The 19,752-nt window shown below is 42.3% G+C and overlaps 1 protein-coding gene across 3 annotated transcripts in view; it reads left to right on the top strand.

The window, feature by feature from the left end:
- Nucleotides 1-19,752, top strand: part of FAM13C (family with sequence similarity 13 member C) — a 161,017-nt gene that overhangs the window by 116,565 nt on the left and 24,700 nt on the right. For all 3 annotated transcript variants that reach the window (XM_016185685.2, XM_007517389.3, XM_060190209.1), the window contains one exon: nt 18,247-18,457. In XM_016185685.2, the coding sequence (XP_016041171.2) occupies nt 18,247-18,457 (211 nt within the window). The remainder of the gene's footprint in view (nt 1-18,246; nt 18,458-19,752) is intronic.

The following is a 19,752-nucleotide window of genomic DNA, read 5'->3' as shown; positions in this document are numbered from 1 at the left end:
AGGTTACTAGTCACTAGGAAAACTGAAGTGAGGGCTCAACTAAGTTTTTAATTTTTTACTAGTGGTTTAATAATGATTTACAAAATTCTAGGATAATAGGGGTGTCTGCCACACCATTCCCACCACCAGAATTCTGTGTCCCCACTCCCCCTTTAGTGGAAACCACAATAGTTCTCCCAAGATCACAAATTGGAGCTGATTGTATAACTAAATATGTCCTTCTGTCATCTGTCTCTCTCTCCCTCTCTCTCTCTCTCTCTCTCTCTCTCTATCTATCATCTATCTTTTCCCCCATTTTTATTAACTTCTGTGGCCCTGCCTTTACTTTCTTTCTTTATTTATTTAAGAAAGGAGACATTAACAAAACCATAGGATAGGAGGCTTACAACTCCACACAATTCCCACCACCAGATCTCCATATCCCACCCCCTCCCCTGATAGCTTTCCCATTCTCTATCCCTCTGGGAGCAAGGACCCAGGGTCACTGTGGGATGCAGAAGGTGGAAGGTGTGGCTTCTGTAATTGCTTCCCTGCTGAACACGGGCGTTGACTGGTCGGTCCATACTCCCAGTCTGCCTCTCTCTTTCCCTAGTAGGGTGGGGCTCTGGGGAAGCGGGGCTCCAGGACACACACTTCATCTACACTGCCTTTACTTTCTTTCTAAGTTTACACCTATTACTAGTTCAAGTAACCTTCCTTTTTCTTCTTCTCTCAGATAAGTGAAGCAGTGCCTGACTTCCTCTGGTGTTTTCCGGATTCTCTCCCCTTTCAGTGATGGTATAAAAACAAAGATTCCAACCAGGTGGTGGTGCACCTGGTTAAGTGCACACATTACAGTGCATAAGGTCCCAGGTTTAAGCCCCTGGTCCCCACTTGCACTTAGGAAGCTTCATGAGTGGTGAAGCAGGGCTGCAGGTGTCTCTCTGTCTCTCTCGCTATCTCCCCTTCCCTTTTGATTTCTGGCTATCTCTATCCAATAAATAAATAAATGTAATTTAAAATAAAATTAAATTAAAATAAAAACAAAAATTCCTGGTAATAAACATTTCTGATCCCAGTGGAACTGGGGTTCAGAGCCCTCTGGTAATCTCCCCCCTATTATTTCCCTCTGGGAGTATGGGCAAAAATTATTTTGGGAGTGCATAAGGAAGGAGTTCTGGCTTCTGTAATAATTGCTTCTCCAATGGACATGAACTCAACTGATTTTTAATGAAGTGTTCTTACCTCAAAGTTGTAGTCACCACTTAACATGTAGTTTTCTCATTATTCAAGTATTCCAGATGCTTCCTTTTAAAAAGAAATCAGAAATAAATGTAACAGTCTGTAAAACCACTGTCATGGCGAGAGGCATAAAGAAAGTTTATTATTATTTTATTCAGTTCATCTGTTTTCTCCTCATATCAAAAATGAGTGAAATCATACAATATATATTTTTCTTCCTCTGACTAATTTCACTGACTAATTTCACTTAATATAATGCCCTCTAGCTTCAAACAAGTTGTAACTGCAGGATTTCATCTTCTTTATAGCTAAATAGAATTCCATTGTATATCTATATCTATATCTATCTATCTATCTTTTTTAAATTTTTAAAAAAAATTTTTAAAATATTTATTTTATTTATTTATTCCCTTTTGTTGCCCTTGTTGTTTTATTGTTGTAGTTATTATTGTTGTTGTCGTTGTTGAATAGGACAGAGAGAAATGGAGAGAGGAGGGGAAGACAGAGAGGGGGAGATAAAGACAGACACCTGCAGACCTGCTTCACCGCCTGTGAAGCGACTCCCCTGCAGGTGGGGAGCCAGGGTTCAAACCAGGATCCTTATGCCGGTCCTTGTGCTTTGTGCCACCTACGCTTAACCCGCTGCGCTACAGCCAGACTCCCTCTATCTATCTATCTATCATCTATCTATATGTATCATCTTTATGCATTTATCAGTTGATGGACAGGCTGTTTTTTCCTGTTCTTGGCTATTTAGATCATGCTGCAATAAACATGGCATGGAGGTGCATGTATCTCTTCAAATAAATGTTTTGTATTTTTTGATAAACACTTAAGGCAGAGAATTAGGTCAGATGAATGTTTTAACTACTTGAGGAATATCCATACTTTTATTTATTTATTTATTTATTTATTTATTTATTTAAGAAAGGAGACATTAACAAAAACAAAACTGTAGGATAAGAGGGGTACAACTCCACACAATTCCCACCACCCGATCTCCATATCCCATCCCCTCCCCTGATAGCTTTCCCATGGACCCAGGGACATTATGGAGTGCCGAAGGTGGAAGATCTGGCTTCTGTAATTGCTTCCCCACTGAACATGGGTGTTGACTGTTCGATCCATACTCCCAGTCTGCCCCTCTCTTTCCCTAGTAGGGTGGGTCTCTGGGGAAGCAGGCTTCCAGGACACATTGGTGGGGTCATCAGTCCAGGGAAGTCTGGTCGGCATCATGCTGACATCTGGAACCTAGTGGCTGAAAAGAGAGTTAGCATATAAAGCCAAACTTCTTTCTGTAATGTCTGCACCAATTTATATTCTCACCACCTGTGCATACCTTCCCTCTACATGCTCCAAGATGTGTCTCTTGTATTTTGGGTAATAGCTATTCTTTCAGTTGCTACAACTGTGAGGAGATAATATCACATTGTTATTTTGATTTACATTTCTATGATAATAAGTGACTATGTACATCTTTCCGCGTGCTTACTGGTCATGGAATAAATATCTGTTTAGCTCACTTCTTAAAATTAGTGTTTTGGCAGTCGGGCAGTAGCTCAGCAGGTTAAGCACACATGGCACAAAGCTCAAGGACCGGCATACGGATCCTGGTTCGAGCCCCCGGCTCCCCACCTGCAGAGGAGTCGCTTCATGGCAGTGAAGCAGGTCTGCAGGTGTCTATCTTTCTTTCCCCCTCTCTGTCTTCCCCTCCTCTCTCCATTTCTCCCTGTCCTATCCAACAACGATGACATCAAGAAAAACAACAATAATAACTACAGCAACAATAAAAACAAGGGCAACAAAAAGGAAATAAATATTTTTTTAAAAAATTAGTGTTTTGATTAAGAAGAGACATTATGCTTATTTAAATCAGTCTTTTACTGCCTTATGGATTCTTTGCATAATTTGCAAATTTACCCCTAGTCAGACATATGATATGCAAATATCTTTTCCCATTCAATGACATGCAATTTTGTCTTGATTGAAGTTTTTATCACTGTTCAAAAGGTTTCAGTTTTATGTAGCAACATTTCTTCAATCTTGCTTTTGTTTTCCCTGTCACTGAAGCTGACTCTAACTCTTAAGATTGATATTAAAGGGCACATCATTTCATTTTTCTGCCATGTCCTATGTTTTCAGGTCATACACCTCTTTATTTTTAATTACATTTTGTGTATATTCTAGGTAGTGATACATTTTTTTCTGTTGCATGTGGCTGTCCATTTTTTCCACTGTCATTAAAGAGACTTACTTGCACCATTATATACTCTTAACAATTTTTTTTGTCATAAAGTAGTTGTTCAGATATGCGTAGTTTTCTTTCCAGGCCTCAATTCTCTTTCATTGATCCACAGGTCTGTTTTTATTCCAGTACAATACTTTTCATTAATTACTGTCACTTTGTATTATGATATTTAGTTGGTGCGTAATACTTTTATTTTTTGTTGCATTTTTCTCTGGGACCTTTTCTCGAAGATTTTTGTAGTTCCAAATAAATTACATCATTTTAAAATTTTTATTCTATTTTGGTGAAGAATGCAGTCGAATTTTTTTATTTATTTATTTTCCCTTTTGTTGCACTTGTTTTATTGTTCTAGTTTTTATTGTTGTTGTTATTTGTTGTCATCGTTGTTAGATAGGACAGGGAGAAATAGAGAGAGGAGGGAAGACAGAGAGGGGGAGAGAAAGATAGACACCTGCAGACCTGCTTCACCGCCTGTGAAGCGACTCCCCTGCAGGTGGGGAGCCAGGGGCTCGAACTGGGATCCTTCCACCGGTCCTTGCACTTTGTGCCACATGCACTTAACCCGCTGCGCTACCGCCCAACTCCCTGCAGTTGAAATTTTGACCGAGATTTTTTTTTTCAATCTGTGTATTGTTTTAGATAATATATACGTTTTGTTGACATCCATTCTTTTCACTCTATGTACATGGAATACTTTCTACCTCTTTATGTCTTCTATTTATTCCAACAGTGTCTTCCTATTTTCTGTGTAGAGGCACTTCACTCAGGGAAAGTACTTTTTTTATTGGGGGATTCATAGTTTACAGTAGACAGTAAAGGAGGGAGGGAAGAAGGAAGGAAGGAAAGAAGGAAGACAACCCAGGGATTCAACCTCTCCTGAGTCTTCTTCCAGCTCCTTGAGGATCTTCCTTTTCTGTGACACTGTCTATATGGGCAGGAGTTACGTACCCAGATTCTTCAGCTGAATAGACTAACTCAAACTTAGGGAGCTCTTGAGTGCTTCTTGACTATTTTCCCTTCCTTGCATGTGATGAGCCTAGTATAAATGCAGCCCCTGTAGTAGTCTTCCTGTTTGCACTGTATGCATTCAGTGTTCTTTAGGCTTTGCAAAGCACATCTGCTTAGAAATAAAACTCCCCTTAGAAAATGACTACTGTTGTCTTACTAGCAGATTTCTATCAGTTTCTTGCTGCAGTGCCCAGCTGTGTAGGAACTGACTAGAAGGCATAGTGATTCTTTTAGGCTGGAGATGCTGAGCTTCATAGCAAGTCGCCAGGGCTTCATATACACCAAGAGGGCTTTTCTGAGTCCTGGACATGATCATGAATGGCAGTTTCTCCACAGCTCAGATCGAGCTCTGTACTGTGAACATTTGGCTCCATTATTGTGACGTAGCAGGGAATAAAGATGATTTTAGAGAGGAGACACTATTCATTGGCCATTTCTCTTGGGACTTTCTCTAATTTTCTTTTTTTTTTTTTAAATTTTTTATTTAAGAAAGGATTAATGAACAAAAACATAAGGTAGGAGGGGTACAACTCCACACAATTCCCACCATCCAATCTCCATAACCCACCCCCTCCCATGGTAGCTTTCCCATTCTCTATCCCTCTGGGAGCATGGACCCAGGGTCATTGAGGGTTGCAGAAGGTAGAAGGTCTGGCTTCTGTAATTGCTTCCCCGCTGAACATGGGCGTTGACTGGTTGGTCCACACTCCCAGTCTGCCTCTCTCTTTCCCTAGTAGGGTGGGTCTCTGGGGAAGCTGAGCTCCAGGACACATTGGTGGGGTCTTCAATCCAGGGAAGCCTGGCCAGCATCCTGGTGGCATCTGGAACCTGGTGATTGAAAAGAGAGTTAACATACAAAGCCAAACAATTTGTTGAGCAATCATGGATCCCAAGCTTGGAATAGTGGAGAGGAAGTGTTAGGGGGGTACTCACTGCAAACTCTAGTGTACTTCTGCTTTCAGGTATATATTTTGCAGTAGTTTATGGATACGTGTGCACATAAGCTCTCTCTCACAGAAACTGGTGTATATCTAGGTTATGGGACTTTGTTAGAAAGTGAGCCACCTGAGATGAAATTAGAGTGTACTATGAAAGGAAAGGTCTCACCCGAGTAATGAAGCTGAAGGGTTGTCATTCCACACGTGAATTTTCTAATTTTCTAATTTCTAATTTTCTTTGGCAGTATACATGCAGGCAAATCAGTTAAGTTGAATCTTCCCTCGATTTCTGAGATCATCAGTCAGATCTTTTTGTACTTTTGTTGAGAGAATTATTTTTTTCTTTCTGATTTCCTATAATGCACATTTGGTTTAATACAGATGGAAACTGCTTCCCAAAAATTGGATCATCCATTCTTTAGCTATTTTATTTCAAAGTAATGTATGGAGTGGATATCTTAACTTTCACAGTATGACAGAAGTCTGGGGGTGGGGGGTCTCCTATCTCACTTGTCCACAGTATGTGGCTGTAGCTCACAGTATAGCTCTTGATTTGGGGTAGAAGTTACAAACAACTGAAGTTCTTAGTGTTCCACAGATTAGGCGATGCTCACCTCTGCTACACAGAGGTGAACATCTTCTTCAACTCTACCCTTGGCACTGTGTCTTGCCTTGCATCCACTCTCAACTCCTAGCTCTGTTTTTCTTTCTTTCTTTCTTTTATTGATTTAATAATGATTGACAAGATTGAGGAGAAGAGGGGTACAATTCCATACAGTTTCCACCACCAGGGTTCCACATCCCCTCCCCTCCACTGGAAGCTTTCATAGTCTTTATCCCTTTTTGGAGTATGGACCCAGGGTCATTATGGTGTGCAGAAGATGGGAGGTCTGGCTTCTGTAATTGCTTCTCTGCTGGTCATATGCCAGGAGCCAGCCCCTGTCACAGTTACTAGGGTACGTCCCGAAGGGTTGGGGGGAGTTGACGATGGAGATGAAGTGAGAGACACGTCAGCTGCTTCAGGTGCAGGAGAGAGGCACCTCTGGCCTCTGTCTGCAGGGGTTTATTATTGAAACAATTTTCACGGGAATACAGATAACATCGTGCAAGATTGTTTTTATTAAGAATAAAAATAACTCGAGACATTATTATCATTATAGGTTCTCCTTGAAAGTTTCTTTGGTCTTGAGACAGCCTGCCCTCCCCTAAGTTTTTGACCATCTGTGTGGCCTTGGTGTGGCCAGAATAGCTTCAAACATTATTTCCTTTGTTTTGGCCGTCTGAGTAGGTTAGTGTATCTTTTCTGGAGCTCAGCCTAACAGCTTTTCTTCTTAACCCGTTCTTGGATGGGTCTAACTAAATAACACATCTAATATGTAGCAAACTGTCCATCTAAAGAAATCTTCTGCTGTAAAGTAAGCACATACCATGTGGGCTCTCTTCTGGCTAACCTTTGAGTATATGAGAGTTCAGTAACTTTTGCCTATGTGAAAGTTTACTAACTTCTACCCATTGACCCTTACATAGTTATTTAACGACACAACTTCTATCTATATACTTTACCTGTAAGTGAAGGCAGGGGTGTGTGGGTGAGGGTAAACAATGGAGCCTTTTTATAACTAGGTGAAGACCACAGTCTGTCACTCATACTATAAGCCACCCATAATTTTGGCTTTTGGTCTGAGTCCAGCTAATTGAGAAGCTGTAGTGGTGATAAGTAGCTCTTTTTCTGAAAGCCTTTCAATGGGTACAGCAGCTTCTGCTCTTAGGCCATTTGTAGTCTTGTCACACTCACTGCCGTAACTGCTGTCATTATGTACTTCCCCTAGGGAATCTCTCTTTCATAGTCCCCAGGTATATTTGTATATTTGCAATATAGCCAATAAGTCCTCAAATTATCAATGTAATTAAAAACAAATAGATTCGGTTTAGTCTAGAACTTCCCACTGTGCAGTAGGTTCCAGTCTGTTCGGACTTTGTCTGGCAACAGACCTGACGTCACCTCCGCCATTACACAAAAAGGATGAATAGATTCATTTCAGTCCTGGCTTGCTCAGACTTTGTCTGACAGCAGCCGTGATGTGGCCTCCAGCAGTCATGGGCATTGACAGGTCAATCCATACTCCATCCTGTTTCTGTCTTTCCCTAGTGGGATAGGGCTCTGCAGAGGTGAGTTTCCAGGACACATTGATGAGGTCAGCTGCCTGGGGAAGTCAGGTTGGCATCATGGTACCATCTGCAGTTTGGTGGCTGAAAAGCATTATGATGTAAAGCAGAACAAATTGTTTAATAATCAGGAACCTAAAAATAAGAATATAGCAGATGAAATTTGGGGTCTCCATTTTGGAAAAATCTAGGCAATCTATTCCAAGGGGCCCCTGACTTTACGACAGCTAACATGCAGGCATCTCTCTTTTTTTTTTTTTTCTTTTCTCCCCCCACAACTCTCTGGCCATGTTTCTCTCTTACCCTGTGCCTTGCCACTTTGCCTCCCTCTGTCCCCATTCACTCTCTCTGTCCTCCTTTCATTTCCTGTAGAACTGTCCTTTACTGTGTTTGTTGTGTGTGGACTAACAGAATATTTACGATAGCTGTTAAATTTTATCGATACAATTTAGTGAATATCATATAATTCTGAAAAGTTAGATGAATTCAAACTGTTCAAACCTGCCCTAAATTATATTGTAAACAACATAGCCAGATCACCATGTGATCTTATTTTGCTGGTGTCTGTTGTTGTTATTGATTTTTTTAGTTTAATTTTTATTTATTTTTGCAGTTACAAATGTGTTAAGCCTTTGAATTCTGTGGGTATCATCACATATGTCAAAGTATGTGCCCATCATTGTATCTTATCCGATTGCTTCACTCATTTTACTAATTTTTTTAAGCTGGCAGTCATTTTTCATTTTTACCATTGGGACACTGAAAATGTAAATAAAATACTTAAGGGCTCTACCAGTAGCACCTCCAGTCAAGCACACACTGTACTATGAGCAAGGATTAGGGTCTGAACCCTTGCTCTCCACCTGCAGGGGGAAGATCCACAAATGATGAAACAAGTCTGCGGGGGCCTCCCTTCCTCTCTCTTTTCCTACTTCTTCCTTCCCCCATAATTTCTCTCTACCCTATCTAATAAGGGAGGGAGGGAGGGAGGAAGGAAGGAAGAAATGAGCTCCAAGAACAGTGGATTTGTTACGTAGGCACCTAATCCCAGTGATAACACTGGTGGCAAAAAAAAAAAAAAAAAAAAAGAAGAAGAAGAAGAAGAAGAAGATAAAGTCTTTCACAACAAGACTTTAATGAATACATGTAGGAAACTATTAGAGTTTGTGGTCTGGGAGGTGGCACAGTGGATAAAGCATTGGACTCTCAAGTATGAGGTCCTGAGTTCAATTCCTGGAAGCTCACGTACCAGAGTGATGTCTGGTTCTTTCTCTCTCCTCCTGTCTTTCTCATGAATAAATAAATAAAATCTTCTTTTTTTTTTACAGAGACTATTGGAGTTTTTAAATGATCAGTGACAGAACTGACAAAATAGTTGGCTTGGGTGCCACTAGGCTGCTTTGCCATGTGAATGACCCAGGTTCAAGCCCAGTCCCACTACAACTGAAAGACTGCAACTGTGGTCTTGTTTACTCTCTCTGCCTCTCTGTCTTCTCCATCTCTATCTAAAAAGAAGATGGAAGAGGAAGATAAAGGAGTGGGAGGGTGAGGAGCAGCTCCCAAGAAAGGCACCCAAATGCCAAAGGATCTTTCAAAAGATAATAACAACAACAACAACAATAATAATAATATGATAATAAGACTGTACCCTGGAGATTCATATGTTTATGCAATTTAAATGTTATATTTATTTGGTAAAAACTGGGTGTGCTGTGGCCCAGGATGTGGCTCAGTGGTAACACTGGACTGTGGAAATTAATCCACAACAAATTTGGCATCAATCTGACATTGTAAAAGTACAAAAAAAAATTGTCACTAAAATGTGTTAACTCTAGTAACCTGAGTTTGCTTAATAACCCAATGTAAAAATAGTTAGGAATCAATATATGTGACTTAAATTCAGTATGAAAATTTTGCTATATAGAGACTGCTACATGAGGTCACATAAGATGACCTTTACACGAAATTAAAAAGATACCTAAACCAATTATAATCATCGAGTTATCAATTGTAGTAAACTTCTAATTTGTTACAAAGTTTTTTCATAAGTAATTGACTACAGCTATGACAAGCCTTCGCATAAAGAAGCATCTGCTCATATAGAATCCCCAGAAATCCATCTTGGACCCTTGACCTCTGACATCACCCACAATTGCAGCCATCCCCCGAAACCCATGATGTGACCTGACACGATCTGGAGAACCTGATTCACAGACTCCAAAGGACAAGACTTTCCTACTGTCTTTCTCTCAACCATCGGTGTCTGCTCTTCCTGCTTCTGTTTCGCCCACCATGTTTTGGCAGTTCCAGGTCACTCTCTACAGAGAAGAGAAGTTCCAGTGGCCATCCTCCTCCATCAAGATAGACGTGTGGCATTTATTTCCTGGCCGTTGACATTTGACTGATGCTTCTATAGAACTTGCTGGACACTCCCTTTATACTGCTGAACTTCTTGAAGAATGACTGTAGCAGTTCATAGAACTTTCCGCCAGCTGACTCGGGATTTTGCAATGCCAGATCACCCCTCTAGCCCCTAGGCTTATCAGGCCCCCACTCCTCCACCCATCAGGTTCACTCTGTCTCTTGCTACTCTTACTTATCCTTCCCTGTCTTGTGCTAGTTCTTTTTGAAGACACTTACACACTATCATTCTGCTTTCTTCCCAGCAGGTTTATGTTCACCACTACACTGCTATTCCCCTGACAGAGATGAAGCCTTTTACAGACATTGACCCAGTTATATATGGCCATTAAGTAAGAGGGAGATGTTGGGGAATTGTGAGGATATGGTTGAGCTTGGAAGGGCTTGAGCCTGAGGGGTGTGTCAATCCTGTTAGTCTCTCTCTCTACAGAGAGGTTGAGCAAGGAGGGACAGTAGAACCCCAAAAAGTGTGTCTCTTATCAGTCTCCCTGCCTCACAAAGTGCCCCACACTCCTGATACTATAGCAAATAGTTAAAAAGAAAGGGGGAGATGTTGGGTAGTATGCCAGCTCCCCCTGGCTTCTGCTTAACCATATGCCTATATAGGGATTGAATTGATCCCATTCAAAGCTTTGGTCTATTTACATAAATCACTTTTACATCTACATAAAGCACCACACTCCCTCCAGGGCATTGGTGGTTTAATGGTAGAATTCTCACCTGCTCCACCCCCTCTCCTTGTCACACCCTGATCCTCTCCTTGTCACACCCTGATCTTCCACCAGTCACTTTTTGCTCCACCCTCTCTATGTCACATCCTGTTTCCACCCTACTTGGAGAGTATAAAAACAGCTGCTCTTCTGATTAAAGACACTTGGAAATTGCTTTCTGGCTCTGAGAGTTCCAGAGTGTATCTCCTGTGAAGTTACTGCAGCACGAGTTCCTGATCCCTCTCCCACGCAGCAGCCTAGATCGGCTCCAGTTGAGTTCTCTCCAGCCCAGAGAGCACTAGCTCAGGAAGAAGCACCCTCAGGCTATCCCGGCACTGGACCCTCAAGGATGAGCTTCCAGATTCAGTTGCTGATATTGGATATGCCAGAGCAATGCTGTGGTTCTCTTTCCTCCTCCTCCTTTCTCTCTCTCTTTCTCTCATAAATAATATTTTTAAAAGTAAAAGTCACATATGATTACATGTAATAGGAGTTACTGAAAATATATTCTAAAATTGCCTTCCCTTAACTTCCCAGGGAACAGAAATGAAGGGGTCAAATTTATTTTGAGAACTACTTAAAAACACCAAACCTGCATCTGTATTTGTAGATGGGAACTTACTTAACGGTTCTGAACCAAAACCTCAGGGGCCGGGAGGGGGGAGAAGGACTGATTTTTTTATCTGAGATGAGGCTTTTGGACTCTTAGAAGTTTCCTGGTTCCCAGAAGGGATTTCAGAATCTCTCATTACTCTGCTAGCCCAGGGTCATAATTCACTGGCTGTTTATTTGATTGAACTCAGTACACTTGTTTCTTTTACATGAATCTAAGGCTCTTGGCCGTGGCCCCAGCTCTAGAAATGTATTTTGTGGGAAGTGTTTCAGGGACGGAGTCTAGTTCAACTGTCATCTGAGCCCCATATTCCCAAGGCCTACTAGATACCTCTCCTGAAGGGTCAAAAGTGCTTTTAACTCAGTGCATACAGAACACATCTTCGTTGTTTGTTTGTTTGTTTGTTTGAATTGGGGATGGGTGGGTTCCAGAATAGTCTTTAATACACAGGCTCAGCCTCTCATCTCCTCTTGATTGCTATCTAGGGGAGACACACCAAGACCATAGTGTCCCTTCATTCTGCCTCTTCCTCTTTTTTCCCAGAGTCCTTTGCTTTGTTGCAATCCACCATGCCCAATCTGAATTTCACCTTATGGCTTCCTTCCTTTACTGTGCTTTATTCCTTTTTTTTATATTTATTTTATTTGTTTATTCCCTTTGTTGCCCTTGTTGTTTTATTGTTGTAGTTACTATTGTTGTTGTCATTGTTGGATAGGACAGAGAGAAATGGAGAGAGGAGGGGAAGACAGAGAGGAGGAGAGAAAGATAGACACCTGCAGACCTGCTTCACTGCCTGTGAAGCAACTCCCCTGCAGGTGGGGAGCCGGGGTTCGAACCGGGATCCTTATGCCGGTCCTTGTGCTTTGCGCCACCTGCGCTTAACCCTCTGCTCTACAGCCCGACTCCCGCTTTATTCCTTTTTTCCCCCCCCTTTTGTTGCCCTTGTTGTTTTAGCCTTGTTGTGGTTATTATTATTTTTGTTGATATCATTGTTGGATAGGACAGAGAGAAATGGAGAGAGGAGGGGAGACAGACAGGGGGAGTGATAGATAAACACCTGCAGACCAGCTTCATTGCCTGTGAAGCGATTCCCCTGCAGGTGGGGAGCTGGGGACTCAAACCGGGATCCTTATGTTATTTATTTGCATTGCCCTGACCGTCTGTGACTTAAGAGTATGCCCCACCATCTCAGGCATGTGGGTGGTACTCAGGCATAACCCAAGAGGACAAACATGATTCTTGTTGGTTATATTCCCCCTGGAATTCTTGGAATATACCTGAGTGCCACTTAGAAGCCTAACATGATCGGCATCCCAGAGTGCGAATGAACAAATCCACAAAGACTATAGTTAATAGCCAACTTAATTAGACCTTAGCAGTGCATTGTGAGTGGTAACAGGTATTTACTTATACTTGTATTGAATCAAAATTCATAGGAGGAGGTACACACACATAGATAAGGATATGGATATCTGACTGATTCACCTACCAGCTGTGATGAGGTGATGGCTTCTGCCTGGGGATTACAGTCAATCAGATGGGCTCTCTTGGCCCTCACATTCTGATGATAATTATTTTCCTTCAGTCTTTGATCCTGATCAGTGAGCGACCTACCAGGAGCATTCTTCAGTTGTTGAGTCTTCACCATACGCACTGCTTAAACCCTACCTGAATGGACTTAATGTAGTTATGTCACCTCCCCTACTGAACTTACAACAGAAGTGGTATCACTATCAACCTAATTTGGTTGCTATGAAGATTACATTCATACAGAAAGTCTAAGGACAAGTTTGAGGACACAGTGAGTTGTTCCATAAATATTTGTTAATAATACTACTACTCACTGTTTCTCCCAACAGCTCTTTTTTAAAAAAATTTTTTGTATTTATTTACTTATTCCCTTTTGTTGTCCTTGTTGTTATTATTGATGTCATTGTTGTTGGATAGGACAAACAGAAATGGAGAGAGGAGGGGAAGACAGAAAGGGGAAGAGAAAGACAGACACCTGCCGACCTGCTTCACCATCTGTGAAGCGACTCCCCTGGAGGTGGGGAGCCAGGGGCTGGAACCGGGATCCTCATGTGCTTTGCTCCATGTGTGCTTAATCCACTGAGCTACCACCCAACTCCCAGCTCTTAAAAAAAAAAAAATATATATATATATATATATATATATATATATATCTTTATTTATTGGATAGAGACAGCCAGAAATAAAGGGGGAAGGGGATGATAGAGGGGGAGAGAGACAGAGACATCTGCAGCACTGCTTCACCATGTGTAAAGCTTTTCCTCTGCAGGTGGGGACAAGGGCTTGAACCTGGGTCCTGGTATATTGTAACATCTGTGTTCCACCAGGTGAGCCACCAAACACCCCCCACGAGACCCCAGCTCTTATTTTTTAATATTTGTAGGGATATATTAGTTCTTATTTATCATGTTAACTTCACAAGCACTATGGCTGGTGCTTGGTAAAAGAAGGCAAAATTCTATTTCCTTATTTTTAGAATAAGTTCTTAAAATGCTGGTTCTTGGATTATTCTGTTCAATTGTTGCGACTCTCATCTTAGTGCATTACCAAGTATGCTGTAAAAGGATGCATAGGTTTTCAGTATGAGAAGTAGTAGAAAGATATATAACTAGTACATTCCAGTCATGATTTCTGGATCATCTGATGTCGTATGAAGGTAAAATTTTTTTAAAAAGCACTAGAAATTGGAAAGAATTTATTTCTCTCCATCCATATGTTGAACACATACTAAATGTGTAAATTTCTGTGTAACATACTAAGCAGGCTTATGTGGATATGAATAAGAATAGAATGTATATGTGTGTGTGTGCAAAAATGTGCGGAAATACAATCTCATTTCATCCTTAGTCAGTCTTGGAAGGCTATCACTATTACCCTCCCATTTTCAAAATGAACAACTGGCAGGATTTTTTTTTTTTTTGTCTCCAGAGTTATCACAGGGGTTTGGTGCCTGCACTAGAGGTCCACTGCTCCTGGAGGCCATTTATTCCATTTTGTTATGTATTATTATTATTATTATTATTGCAGCTGCTATTGGATAGGACAGAGAGAAATCGAGAGAGGATGGGAAGACAGAGAGGGGGAGAGGAAAATAGACACCTGCAGACCTGCTTCACCCCTGGTGAAGCCACACACCCCTTGCAAGCGGGGAACCAGGGGCTCAAATCGGGATCATTATGCTGGTCCTTGCACTTAGCACCAAGTGCGCTAGCCACCGCCCGGTCCCCACAAATGGCAGTTTTATGAGACCTATCATTTCTGAACTGCCTCTAAGCAACTGACGAATCTGGGATCACAATCTTTCTCCATTATGCTCCCCACCCCCTATGCCCCAGGGTCTTTCTTTCTTTCTTCCTTTCTTTCTTTCTTTCTTTCTTTCTTTCTTTCTTTCTTTCTTTCTTTCTTACTCCAGGATTATCCCTGGGTCTCGGTGCCTGCTCTATGAATCTCCTACTCCTGGAGGCCATGTTTCCCCCTTTGTTGCTTGTTGTTGTTGGATAGGACAGAGAGAAATGGAGAGAGGAAAGAAATGGAGAGAGGAGGGGAAAACAGAGAGGGGGAGAGAAAGACAGACACCTGCAGACCTGCTTCACCGCCTGTGAAGCAATGGCTCTGCAGGTGGGGAGCCGGGGGCTCGAACTGGAATCCTTAAACCTAAACCAGTCCTTGCGCTTTGCGCTATGTGCTTAACCCACTGCACTACTGCCCAGCCTCTCCCCTTCTTTACTTTTCTAACACAGCCTGGTAAGTAGTGAGGGAACTCACTGATGCTCTTAAAATGTACTACGGGGTCCGGTTGGGCCTTAGTGCACCAGTTAAGTGCACGTAGTATGAAGCGCAAGGAACGATGCAAGGATCCCAGTTAGAGCCCCTGGTTCCCCACCTTGGCAGGGGGTACACTTCACAAGCAATGCAGCAGGCCTGCAGGTGTCTATATTTCTCTCCCCCTCTCTATCTTCCCCTCCTCTCTCAAATTCTCTCTGTCCTATCCTATTAAAATAATGACCTTCAGGAGCCGTGTAGTGCAGGCACGGAACCCCAGCTATAACTCTGGAAGCAAAAAAAAAAAAAAAAAAAACTGTGTCACTGACTTCCAGACTCCTCTTTATTAACCACCCTGCAGCATATGATGGGACCTATACTGCTCCTATCTTTGGAAGAAAAAGTAATCTGCCCCAGTGGGAACCGTAGAAGTGACCCACATTTAATATTGCCATAAGTTTTTCCCTGTGGGTGAATAGGGTCTTAAATTTGTGACCTGGGCTCAGTTCCCAGAATAACAGCAAGGGTGGCTGGCTCTAAATCTTCTTGTCCTCTCTTGATTAAGAAACTCAAGAATTTGTTCTACACAAATGCACAAGTAGCTGAATGCAACTATTTCTCAATCAGTTCAAGTCATGTTTGAATAAAGAACTGGGGAACTGTCAGATTTCTGACTTTGGACTCAGAACCCAGTGGTTGGTTTGAGATCTTCTTGGTGGACTCCCTAGTGGTCTAGGGAAAGGTGGGTTGGGATGGCCCTTAGGCAGCATGGGTGAACTCCTGAGGGCTCCCACAGGAGGCAAATGCCATGTTGAGGGAAGCTTGTGGCTCCTATTGCAATACAGCTCAAAGACAACCACTTGTCAGGGTCTGTGGTTTTGTGCGGTTTCATCTTCAAAGTGTTGAACTTTCTTCTTGGGTCTGCTTCACTGCCAGGAACCCCCATGTTAGCACCAGAAACTCCATATGCGTTTTAACCTGGGGCCGCAGTTGAGCTGAAAGGATAGAAGCCTCAGACCTTTCTCATTACCCCAGGTGCTGGCTGAAACATTATTTCATTTTCTTTTTTTTTTTTTCCTCCAGGGTTATTGCTGGGCTTGGTGCCTGCACCATGAATCCACCGCTCCTAGAGGCCATTTCCCCTACCTTTTGCTGCCCTTGTTGTTGTAGCCTCGTTGTGGTTTTTATTATTGCCATTGTTGATGTTGTTCGTTGTTGGATAGGACAGGAGAAATGGAGAGAGGAGGGGAAGACAGAGAGGGGGAGAGAAAGACAGACACCTGCAGACCTGCTTCACCGCCTGTGAAGGGACTCCTCTGCAAGTGGGGAGCCGGGGGCTCGAACCGGGATCCTTACGCCGGTCCTTGCGCCTTGCGCCACATGCACTCAACCCACTGCACCACCGCCCAACCCCCTTCATTTTCTATCATTATTGCCAATAGATGGTGCCAAGAAACCGGTAACTTGGATAGATGCATTTCTCACTAGAGAATGGTGATTTATGAAAGGAATTTGATGAAGAGCCCATGCACCTCCTGGTGGGTCTTAAAGGTGATCGCTGTGACATTTTGGCTGCTTCTGTTAGTCCTGAGGACTTCTGCCAAACTACAGTATTTAGGGTGTTAATTATTTACAACATGGGCCTGTGGGAGCTGAGCTCGGCACCCAGCACACCTTGCCAGGGGCCTCAAGCACCGGCATTCATCTGATTCCAACTGCTGTGAAGCCTTCAACTGTCTTCTCCTGTCAATCTCTGCTACCAATAGAAGTCCTGCCAAGCAGTTTTAGAGGCACAATAGAAGGTAGCATCCACCCTCACAGTCTATAACCCAATGGGAGAAAAGCCAACTGAAGCATGCGAGAACCTACTCAGACCTTTGATATTACATGCAGCAAACTGTGTTCTAAGCTCTAGAGAACAGGAGTCACCTTAACCTAATTGAGGCTCATATAGCGACAAATTGTGCTAAATATCTAAATATCTACTTTTGCAAAAGTGGATTTCCCAGTGTTTATAGATTCTGCTTTTTTTCCCAGAAAACTCCCTCCCCTCCCCTCCCTTCCTCCTTTCCTCCCTTCTTCCCTCCCTCCCTTCCTTCCTCTCTCCCTTCCTCCTTCCCTTCCTCCCTCCCTCCCTTCCTTCTTTCCTAATTTCCTTCTTGTAAGAGTAAGAGAAAGCCTAGAGCTGTTCTGGCATGTGTTCTGGGCAAGGTCTAAGTTTTGGCTGTTTCGTAACTAATTCTGTGCAGAGCTTCGCTTTGGGATGCAGAGACTCCTTGCTGACCCTGACTCACTGTCTTGATATCTCTGGCTCCCCTGCTCTTGGATGAAGCTCTTGGATGAGGGACACTCATTTCTGGATCAGCTCTGAGAGCAGGGGGTTACTGAGCTCATGAAAAGAGCAATTGGTGCTGTAAGACTTCAGCCACAGAGCGAGCTTCCGAACTGGGGAGGGACAAGATTTGGAGCAAGTTTTGCTTTTGCTTTTTTATCTCAAATGAAATGCTGCATAAAATTTGGAGGGAAATAGAATCATTTTTAATGCCATACCACATTGCTTATTTGATCTTCAGTGCATTTATTTGTTCACAGAAATGTCTACCTTTATACAACAGATTAGTTTTGCTTTGAAATCCATGGTTTGTATTGAGCATATCCTCAACATTATTCCAGACCGAAAAAGAATTTTCCATAATTTTAGTGACTACTGACAGTCAATCTTTTCTTTCTTCTTTCTTTCTTTCTCTCTCTCTCTCTTTCTTCCTCTCTCTCTCTTTCTTCCTCTCTTTCTTTTTTTTTTTTTTTGCCCCGGGATTATAGTTGGAGCTTAGTATCTGTATAACTTCACCATTGTTTCTAGTAGATATTTCCTTCCCCCTCTGATTCTGCTGATTCTACAACTCATGATAAAAGAATGTTTCTATTTTCTATAGTTGCTGGTTTTGTAATATTTGTATCCAGTTTACGTGAGAGCAAATTGACAGTATTGTGAAAGCCTTTCATATCCCCCAAAAGGAGGAAATGACAGGGCAGGGCAGTATAGTGAATGTTTACGATCTTGATTTAAGAACATGACAGTCGGAAACTTTCGGCCACTTTAGGTCTTGATGACTTCTCTTGTTTCCTCAGACTCAGCCCCCATCCACAAAGATGGGCAAAATGAAGCTGGTAGTGCATCAGAAGACCTGCCATCTGGTGGCACCAGCAGGCTGCTCTGTCACATCACTGACGGTGACAACCCGCTGCTGTCACCACGATGTTCCATCTTCAGCCAGAGCCAGAGATTCAACTTAGACCCTGAATCAGCCCCTTCTCCGCCCAGCACTCAGCAGTTTATGATGTAAGAGACACTTACAGACAACAACAAAGAACAACAAAGTGTGTGTGTGTGTGTGTGTGTGTGTGTGTGTGTGTGTGTGTGTGTGTGTGTGTCTGAAATGGTCCATGCGTGCCTACCGAGTGCAAGTGTTAAATAAATAATAATCATAAAAAAAGTATACCTTCTAGTTAGGAATTGTGTTGCAGCCCTTTGCATCTTAGGAGGAAATATTCATGAAATAAAGACTATCTCAGGACTTGTCTGAACTCCTTTGGTGAAATAACCAGAGCCCTAAGTAAGTATATGTACATAATATATAAAAATCTAAATAGATTAGAAGTATCATCCTTGTTGAGCTCAACATTTTTTCTTTTCTTTTTCTTTTTTTTTTCCCTCCAGAGTTATTGCTGGGACTCAGTGTCTGCTCCATGAATCTACTGCTTCTGGAGGCTCCTCCCCCACCTTTGTTGCCCTTGTTATTTTATCATTGTTGTAGTTATTATTATTGGTGTTATTGATGTTGCTGGATAGGACAGAGGGAAATGGAGAGAGGAGGGAAAGACAGAGAGGGGTAGAGAAAGACAAACACCTGCAGACCTGCTTCACCGCCTGTGAAGCGACTCCTCTGTGGGTGGGAAGCCTGGGTTCAAACCGGGATCCTTACCCCAGTTCTTGTGCTTCATGCCACACGTGCTTAACCTGCTGTGCTACTGCCCAGCCCTGGAGCTCAACATTCTTTCATATCCAGTAGTCTCAGTGCTTGGACCATGACAGCACTTGGGCTGACCTTTAATTTCTTCTTAGAGTCTAGATTAAAGGAGAGTTTATGAACGTTTCCCCCTCCCCCCACCTTCAGCCTGGGAATAGTTTGTCCTTTTTGTTTACATTCCACAAATAATTTTGATAGATAGCTACAATGATATTCCCTTGGCAAATACGATGTGCAGGAATGACACATCCCCCCATTTTAATATCTCCTGCTCTTATCTGTGAAAATTTTCCGAAGCTGGGTCCGTGGACTGTTTTTCTTGGTGAGCTTGGGGAATTTAGGGAATTATTGCTATTGCATGTAAATTACCTATTGTGTGGGGGAGTTGATAAATTTTCTGGAAAGGGTCTCCGTTCCTTTTAGTAGGGTTTCAAAGGCTCTGTTAGGTCAAGGAAATTTACCAAGTCATCTACATAATCATTTTGAATGTTAGGCATCATTGCCACTTACTGAGGATAAGGCTGGTACAGGGTTGTCTATCTGGTTTCTTTCAAGCTTCACTAAATGAGTTTTCTAAGATAGCATTCTCTTATTTGTGAACATATGC

Source organism: Erinaceus europaeus, chromosome 1 (assembly GCF_950295315.1).
Source record: "Erinaceus europaeus chromosome 1, mEriEur2.1, whole genome shotgun sequence".
Taxonomy (NCBI): Eukaryota; Metazoa; Chordata; class Mammalia; order Eulipotyphla; family Erinaceidae; genus Erinaceus; species Erinaceus europaeus.
Note: the sequence above shows the minus strand (reverse complement) of the source record. Positions and strands in the feature narration are given on the sequence as shown.